The sequence below is a fragment of the Solea senegalensis genome, linkage group LG13 (assembly GCF_019176455.1).
Source record: "Solea senegalensis isolate Sse05_10M linkage group LG13, IFAPA_SoseM_1, whole genome shotgun sequence".
Classification (NCBI taxonomy): domain Eukaryota; kingdom Metazoa; phylum Chordata; class Actinopteri; order Pleuronectiformes; family Soleidae; genus Solea; species Solea senegalensis.
This window is the reverse complement of record NC_058033.1, coordinates 17,226,574-17,235,320: the sequence shown is the minus strand read 5'-3', so window position 1 is coordinate 17,235,320 and position 8,747 is coordinate 17,226,574. Positions and strand designations below refer to the sequence as shown.

General features: G+C 41.2%; 2 protein-coding genes across 3 annotated transcripts in view; one reads left to right on the top strand and one right to left on the bottom strand.

Moving 5' to 3' along the window:
* Positions 1 to 700: 700 nt before the first annotated feature.
* smyd4 (SET and MYND domain containing 4) lies at positions 701 to 6,802 on the bottom strand. The gene is made up of 10 exons (XM_044041244.1): positions 6,581 to 6,802; positions 6,011 to 6,155; positions 5,126 to 5,215; positions 3,600 to 4,605; positions 3,257 to 3,514; positions 2,755 to 2,948; positions 2,514 to 2,661; positions 2,303 to 2,419; positions 1,415 to 1,538; positions 701 to 1,208 (listed from the first exon to the last, which is right to left on the bottom strand). Exons 1-10 carry the CDS (start codon positions 6,712 to 6,714, stop codon positions 1,085 to 1,087), a joined length of 2,340 nt encoding a protein of 779 aa, XP_043897179.1. The 5' UTR covers positions 6,715 to 6,802; the 3' UTR covers positions 701 to 1,084.
* Positions 6,803 to 7,428: 626 nt separating this feature from the next.
* LOC122779791 (replication protein A 70 kDa DNA-binding subunit-like) overlaps positions 7,429 to 8,747 on the top strand; it is a 29,445-nt gene continuing 28,126 nt past the window's right edge. For both annotated transcript variants that reach the window (XM_044042402.1, XM_044042401.1), the window contains exons 1-3: positions 7,429 to 7,567; positions 7,877 to 7,924; positions 8,539 to 8,617. In XM_044042402.1, the coding sequence (XP_043898337.1) occupies positions 7,535 to 7,567; positions 7,877 to 7,924; positions 8,539 to 8,617 (160 nt within the window). In that variant the 5' untranslated portion in view covers positions 7,429 to 7,534. The remainder of the gene's footprint in view (positions 7,568 to 7,876; positions 7,925 to 8,538; positions 8,618 to 8,747) is intronic.

Genomic DNA, 8,747 nt, shown 5'->3' with positions numbered 1-8,747 from the left:
CAGTTTCTGCCGCCCAAGCATGAAATTGAATTTGTCTGTGGATGACGACCGCCACCTAAAGGTCAGAGCACTCCAGTACACGTATGGACTCGCTGATTGTGTGGATTAATTAACGCGCACAAGTCTTTAAACAAAATGAGGGGGGAAAAAAAGTCGTGACAAAAGTACATACAGTACGTCGACTTCACGTTTGTCCAGAAGTATACGTTTAATCCGCGAGCACCTGGTGGAGAAGTTGCTTCACACTGCACGACCACCACTCGAGCATGAAATTGGAATTATTGACGGATACGTTCTGACACCGAGAGGTCAGAGAGCTACACCGGTGGCACTTTGGTAGCTGTGCAGGTTTACTAAAAACCACCACACTGCAGCTAAAGCGCTGGTGAAAGTACTTTCATTTATACATTTCTAAAAACTAATTTTTACTCCTTGGCTTTTAATACAGCTTGAGTGGTCTCTGTCTGTCTTTTATTGTACTTTTATATTTCTCAGTGTTATATCTGATCTTATGGCCTTTTATATGCTTTTAATTTATTTATTTATAGTATTTTAACTTTAACTTTCTTTATTTTACTGTTTTGTAACTGCTATGCAGCACTTCTGTAACTTTATTGTTTGTGCTATACAAATAAAGTGGATTGGATTGGATTTCATGTAAAAAGCCTAAATTGAAAGAAAAAAAAAGTAACACAAGAAATGATCGTTTCACAGGTTTATTCATGTTCACTGAGAACAAAAATGATACTGTAATAGTATTCTGTCATGATAGATCCATGGCTCTCTAACTGTGGCATGTGTACTACTTGAATATAATGTTCTACTGTTTATCCCAGGGTATGTGATCGGAGTTTTGATCTTAATTTCACTCCACCAGTGTCTGTGAGGAAGAGGATGATGATGAGAGAGCAGATTATTTTATTGGGAATAAATCTGCCATCTATCGCTGATTTTGCTCGGCCTGTTTACACCGTTAGTATTTTAACGTTGTCGATAACAGTGTTACTTCGCGAGCTCAATATTTTCTCCCGTGGTCCTTGGTATAAAAAGAGTGGATTATGTAATCAAAATAATTCTTTCTAGACTACCGTCGAAGACAGTCCTCCATGGCTTGCAGCTCTTGCAGTTCGAGGCAGTGCGATCCACGGTGAAGGCAGAGGAGTCGTCTGACCTTGGGGATGACAGAGAGAGCTGGGCCTCTGGCTCCACTGGGAGAAGGAGGAGGACAAGAAACACAAAGATGTCAATCAAAAACAATTAAATCCCGGACGTTTTCACTGGGTAGAGTTAAAAAACTGCTGTGCATCTTTTCACCTCATTACAGGAAATGACTTGGACAGCTGCACTGTGCCTACACATTTCACATCAGACGCTGAGAGGCAGACTGTTCCCACTGTCTGCACAACCTACTCACCCATTGAAGTGTAGCTGAGCTAATTTGAAGAGCTGTTGACCCAGTTCAATACTGTCATCCCCGTATTGGGAGCCAATAGATACAGCACTCCGTTCCAGATGCGAGGCAGCATTATTCCAGTCACCTACAGGTAAAAAAACAAAACAAAACAAAACAGTAAGACCACAACAAAATCAGGATTACCCTTAAATCGGAACTTTATTTTACATCCTGGGGGGTTTCAGAATCATCCTGTCATCCTCGATTATTCTGTAGCTGACTCCTCCATGACTGCTTTACATCACATAATGTGCTTTTCTAAGCTGCTCCTGCCAAAGCCACAGCAGCTTCGTCTGTTGCACACAAAGTTAATGGTCACACTGTTCCCATGTTGCCCTTTTTCAGGTGGTAAAAAATACACTTTAGGTTTGAGTCTCTAACTTGTTTCTAAAAACCCTTTATTGTGTCATTTGTTGAAAACCCAGATAGTAAATGAAGGTGTCTGGGGAAAACAGAACATTTGGTGTCTGTAGCACTTGCAAATACTGTCATTAATATGTTTTAGAGACCAACTATAGTCTCTGGCTTTTACAGTTTTCCTTCACCACATTCAAACGTTGGTGGTGCAGCTTCGGGGAGCGAGCGGGTATACAGTAGGTTCAGAGTCTTGCTCAAGGACACTTCATCACACTTCATCAAGTGTACCACAGTGCTCCCTGGTGGCAGCGTTCCAATAAGCCATCTTTACTAATTCATTGACACTTCCAATTAGGGTAAAAGATATTGATGCATTCAATAACGAATATTCCCATGGATTCAAATTCACACAGCTGTGGTTATGATAAAACATTTATTATCCTATCATATTCTTTATATAACATCTTTAAAAAATATGCTGTTTTCTCTCACCCATTGTGGCACATGCTCTGGCCATGGCATCAGCCAGTTCCCCCTGTAGAGGGTGCGTCTCTGCAAGGATTTGTCCAGCCTGAAACTGGACTTTATTCAACAGTCCCAGAGCCTCATCTGAGGGATGGCAGCGAGTGCAGCAGAATAACATGAAGGTGTGACAAAGACCAAATGATGTGGTAATAATACATAAGTGCACACTGTTCCTCACCAGGCCTGTCTCTCTCCATGAGGTCCCCAGCTCTTTTCAGGACGACCCTGATCTCCTGCAGCCTGAGGCTCACTTCGGATGAAGACGTACGATGAGTACACGGTGACTGTGAACATATAAATGCCGCTCCTTTGTCCACACTGCTTTTCTGTAAAGCAAAAAATAAATATTCTGTTAGACAAAGACAATCAGTCAAGACAAGCAGAGTAAATAATAACACTTAAATCGACATTAGACACACGTTGAGAGATCCTTTGCACTTGCAACACAGGAGTCCGGATTTGCTTTGACTGACTCCAGAACCCGACTTCTGCTCTCTGCCCTCTGCCGCTTCCTCCTGGGTCACGGTGCAGGCTTTACACTGGCACAGGAAGTAGTACTGCTCCAGCAGGAGACGCTGGCGTTCTTGGGTCACCATCCTACTGCTGTGAGGACCTGAAGGGAGGGTGATCATGGCAGCATTATTTAAATATAATGCATATTAACTGCACAGGGAATTGTTAACAGTGGTTTAATTCTATATAATCCCTTGGCATCAATATTTGCTACTTATTTATATATATATACTTCTGCAAAAAACGTTTGTTTTTGACACAATTTTTGATGAACGAAACATTGGAATCATAATCAGAAACATTCTCTCTTGGGTCTGTAGTGCCTCAAACTCCTTCATTAGTTGCTCTCACTAAAGAGTAATTTGAGGTTATGATTAATGCAAATAATTAACGTCATTCTCTCTGTACCATAGCAGTGCAGGATCTCCTGTCCTGCAGCGATATCGCTGGCTGCTCTGACAGTTACAGCGACTCCAGGGATTGCATCTCCGTGCTCGTCCACACTTTCACAGAGGTGTGCGGACACAGAGGGATCAACGTTGGCTCCAGTGCTGAACACGAGGCTGGTGTTGGGACAGCAGGAGTGATTCAGGAGACTAAGTGTTGGGAATATTGCGGAAGCAACTCGGATTTCTCTGCTGGACTGTACTGGCGAGTTTGCTGGTCCTGTTTGAAGCAAAAAAATCAAACAGATGAGCTAGGAAATATCAAGGGTTGAGGTTTAAAGGAACAGAATCTGCTTTTGTGTTACCTGTATCTTTCAGCATGACAATAGCCTGTGTGTTACACCTAAGCTGCAGGACGTGCCTCAGAACTGCACTTCCCATCAGCCACAGCTCGTCGCTCTGACCTGCGTTGCCTCCCTCCTCATCTGCTGATTGGCAGTTTGCTGTTGAGGTCACACTGAGGTCCCAAGATAAAGGCCCTGCCTTGCTGAGCTTCAAGGCAAGTGTTGCTACGGTAACAGCACTGAGAAAACGCAGAGCAGGGCTCTGACGATTCAGGAGGTGATGCAAGTGAAACACAGTCTTGTAAGAGTCGCCGTAGTATGAGGTAGAAGGATCCAGTTGATTTGCATGACATGGATAGGTTTCACTGGACTCATTTCTTGGCTCAGACTTTGTGTGCTCGTCTCTGATTGGCTCCCTGGCCATTTGGATGTTTTTTAACCCCGCCTTTAGTGCTACCCTCAGAGCAAGCTGTGACATCACACCCAGCACCAGCAAATCCGCTCCCAGTGGACATTCCCAGCGATGATGTTCTCCCCAGGCGTCCTGCTGACAGCCAGTTGAACAGTATCGACCGTAGCTGCACCCCTCACACGGCACAGGACTCAGTGTTTCAGTCAAGCACCTGTGGCAGCACCTGTGCTCTGTTCCCAACTCTCCTGTGTCTTGTTCTCCACTCTTCCCTCCCACCTCCTGCATCCCTGGTATGAGGACACAGCTGTACGGCCTGTCGCTCAGGATCATCTCCCCAGCTGCTATTCTCTGTGCCGCCACCAGGTGTCGACCTTTCTCCAGGCTGAAGCTAACAGTAGCTTGAGGACAAATCCAACTTGTGATATGTTCAGCAGATGGTGGTTGGCTTCTGCGTGGACCTTTATTATTTTTTAAGGCCTGACTGTTAGGATCTCCTTTTCCCTGTTGTCCACCTGACAGGTGTTTGAGACACAGTGTGCGACGGTCTGTTAGTTTGTGCACAAGGTGAAAGGGGTAGCCATTCTTCCGGGCTTTAGCGATGTCATCAAGACATTCCTGAGGTAAACAGAAATACTGGAGTGTTAATAACAACTGAATCCAAGTCAACATCTTAACTGTAACACGATCAAAGTCAAAGAAAGTCAAAAGGAAAACTGAACTACCTGGAAGTAGTGAATTGGTGACAGATAATCAGTGCAGGGATAAGAAAAACTGGTCTCAACAGGTGTTCTTAAACTAAAATGATGACATGTGGGAGAGTCTAGAGAAGCAGGAACCAGAGATCCTTTACAACCTCAAACTGCCAGAGAATAACTGATAGTCCTGCATGTTCCAGATTTCCTCTGTCGAGACACTGTGCACTAACAGCACGTGATGGAGTGTGTCTGATTTACATCATTTGACTGGAAGGTAACAATTTGTGAAACAAAGCTTGGGAAAATGAAGCAATTACAAGACTGATGGGCTTGAATTACACGAGGAGAAGATGAGCCCCTGTTTCCAGAATCTGGCAATTAAAGACAACAGGTGAGTTAATTATTATTATTTGATATCAGACATGGAATCATTCTCTCACCTGGTAGTGCTGCAGATGGTAGAGGGCAGCAGAGCGGTTGGCGTAACACAGAGACAGCTGCTCCGAACTTTGCGGAGCAAAACATATACCCTGTCACGACAGGAGACAGAGAAACTGAGCACTCAATACACATGAATTAGGAAGAGTAGGAATGGCATATAAGCGGTAGATAATGGATGGATGGAGGAATGTCATGTTTAAAATACAGCTCCTAAAATATAGATATTAGATTTTGAATCAGGTGACACTATATATAATTATCTCTTGTGTTGCTTCAGTTAATGACAATAAAAGTCATTAACTTTAGTGCCATCACTTAGAAACATGAATTGCTTCTGCCAAGGAGATTATGCTTTGCCTGCTAGTGTTTCTTTGTAACCAGCATACCATTGAGATGATTAAAATTATATTTGTGCATAATAAATTTAGAAAATCCTAATCACACACTCTATTGGATAATCAGAACTCAGTCTCACCCGAATTAAACCCCATTTTTTGGTCCACTTTTAAATGTATTTACATAAATGTATTTATTATTTATTTACTATCAACAAATATGTGACCTCTGAACTACTGTTATCATTATTGCTTCAGCATTTGTACAACAAAATATCATGTAAAAGTAAGCAAAAGATAAACTAAGTTACCTTGGTTTTGATTTTACGGAAGCAAAAGACAGTTTTTTATCCATATACACTCTGAGAATAGGAATATATAGTTTAGAATATAAACATTTGTAATTATTGACTTATTCTTTTAGTGTGTGTTGGACAGGGGTTTGGGTTAGGGGGCCGGAAAAAGGAACCACTACTTTAGACAGTTCTCACTCATTAAGATATGTAAACAGATTTATGTTTTTTTTACATCAAGGGAGGCTCCTTTCACCTGTGAGTAGTGCAAAGCAGCTGCAGTGTAGTCCCTGTTCTTGAAGCTGCCGTTACCCCTCTCCCTGCAATTGGCTGCTTGCTGTGTGTCCTTCTGTACTGGGTAACTTGCAGAAAGTGAATGTAGATAATCCAGATCATCTCGGCTGTAAAAGAGACACATGGACCATTACAAATACACAGGAAGATGTTTGATACACAACAATAGCCCATTGCATAAACTGATATCACATTAGTGGTAATTATACATATATAGAATGTAATATAACAGCCTAAAACAAAAGCAACAGGACTTGCTTGAAGTTCAGTTGGATGAAAGGTGAAACTTCCTCAACTTAACTCAAGCAAGTCCAGTTGCCTGCAGTAACTAACTCCTTATTAATACACATTTATTCTATTCCAAAACACTGGCAATAGTCAAATATTATTGGTATTGGAAAGGAGTGTTATTCTCAATAGAAAACAGCCTCCGGTTTGGTTGTGGATTGAGCGATTATTACGATCATTAACTCATTCACAGATCGATCATAGCAAGTTTTCAATAGCTGATCAGAGTTAGCTAGCTACTCACGTAGTGAGATTCAAGGCATATTTAAAAACATCATCTATTTCAGTGAGGGATGTGAAGTGCTCCTGAAACTCGGGGTCGAGTCCGGTCCATTTCTGTGAAACGTGTTCCTGCCACTGGACACTCGGAAGGTCCATAACGAAGCACAGGGAAGCCTCGCGAGCAACGAGGGATTCACTTGAATCAGTTCCACGCTGTTTTGAATCGGTGACAAGAACGCTGTCAAGGTATTAACCTTATATAGAGTTTCCGGCATTGACCTTCAAAATAAAACCCGATCTGTTTATTTCCAGAAAATCAGCTGCTCTTAGTGGTGTGATTTATGTCCTTTTTTTGTCTAATAAAAGCCATTATATCCATATGAATTGTGATTCCTCCGCCGGATGATTCCTCAGATTGTGAAAAAAATTGCATTGATGTATATAAGTCATTCACTTTTATTTATAAACTAATACAAAGTTATTTGTTGGCATTATGAATCTGATGTTTTTACTATTCGTATTGCAACAGTAATTTGTCTATATTATTTCTTACTGTATCATTTGACCTCACCTAAAAAAGGGCCCATTCTATGGTTATGAAAACGTTTTACATTACATTTCTGCCATTTACACAGTGGAGTTTTAAAGAGTCTTAATGATTTAATTTAATGTAATTATATTCGTTTTATTGTAATCTTCTATCTCCAGTCTCATCAAAGCCTGTGTTTCTCGCCATAACATTTCAGAAAATAACATCTGTTACACTGGAATAGCTAATAGAATTTGATACCATACGCCTTTAATTTGAAGGTGTAAATGTGCTGTGTCCGGTGTAGCTACTGGCATTGCTTTTTGTAGTTGAAGTCTCGTTTGCCTGGCATTTGTCGCGATATGTCCAGCACTTCTATTTCGGACAACGTCTTCAAACAGTTAAAACTAAACGGCCTGTAGATTTTATAAACTTCACCTGGTTCATATGAGTATGACACTCACACACGGGGCGGTTGAAGTATGTATAAACACTTTTTCTTTCTATTGACACAATAATGTCGCCCTGGTTATACGTATCAATGTTGCATTACTAGCTGCAGCATGCTAGCACGGTGTAAGCTAATGTTATTTAAAGAGTCAGTTGCATGCACAACTCTGACAGTTAAAAACTGTTCTCTGTATATACGGCGACTGAGTAATCAATGTTTTAACCGTTCATTCAAAATGTCACCGAGCAATGTTGTTATAGAAAGGCTTTGAAGACACTTTACCATGGCGTCTAGAAAGGGACAATAACTGAAGAAATTGTCTTGTTGTTGTTGTTTAGGCCCTGGTGAAAGGCTTACCAGTATACAATCCCGTGCTGCAGCTGCTGGTGAGTAAATCTCACTTGATAACATAAATTATATTGATAAAAATATTTCACCCGAGTATGCCACAGTAATTTAACATCTTGTTACATTAGTTTAGGATTCGCTTAGGTTAAATTAAATTGTCCCCACTCCCCTTGGCTCTAGATAAAAACACGACTTACATACTCAAATGACCCTTTTGACACGCGTCCATAAATCCAGTAAAAGGGGAGAGATATATTTCATATTTCACAATTGAACATTTTCTTGTTGACATTTTTTGTCAAGTCAAAAATGTCTCCCTGGGGAAGCAGTTGAGTGCAATGGATGAGAGGCAGGTCCCTTATTTCAGTGGCATCCGTGGTTTCCCATTGATTGTGATCATTGTATCACTGTGAAGGGGTTACTCTATGTTATTGATAAGTCAATTTCTATTTTTGGCTTACCCAGTGTAAGTCATGTTATCTCAGTGATGTGTAAAAGTCCATTATTCTTGATTTACACCCAGATGTTAGTGTTACATGTATGTATTATTACTGCCTTGTTGTATTGTATTCCTAGTTGTTGACTGTCCAGTACTGACATTGTAAACACTAGCTGTTTAGGTTAAATCCTTTGTTCCCTCTGTATTTGACAGAATATGCGTAAACTCAACAGTCCGTCAGGCACATCCAGGTACCGTCTTATGATGAGCGACGGTCAACGCTCTTTTACTTGTGAGTATCGGAAGGCGCTGATGGATCTCTGGTGTGTTGGCAGCAGAATGACAGGCAGCAGACGCTGGTCCAATAAAGATAGTAACATCTATCATAAAATTCACAAGTAGCGTTGAGAAATTGTTCATGT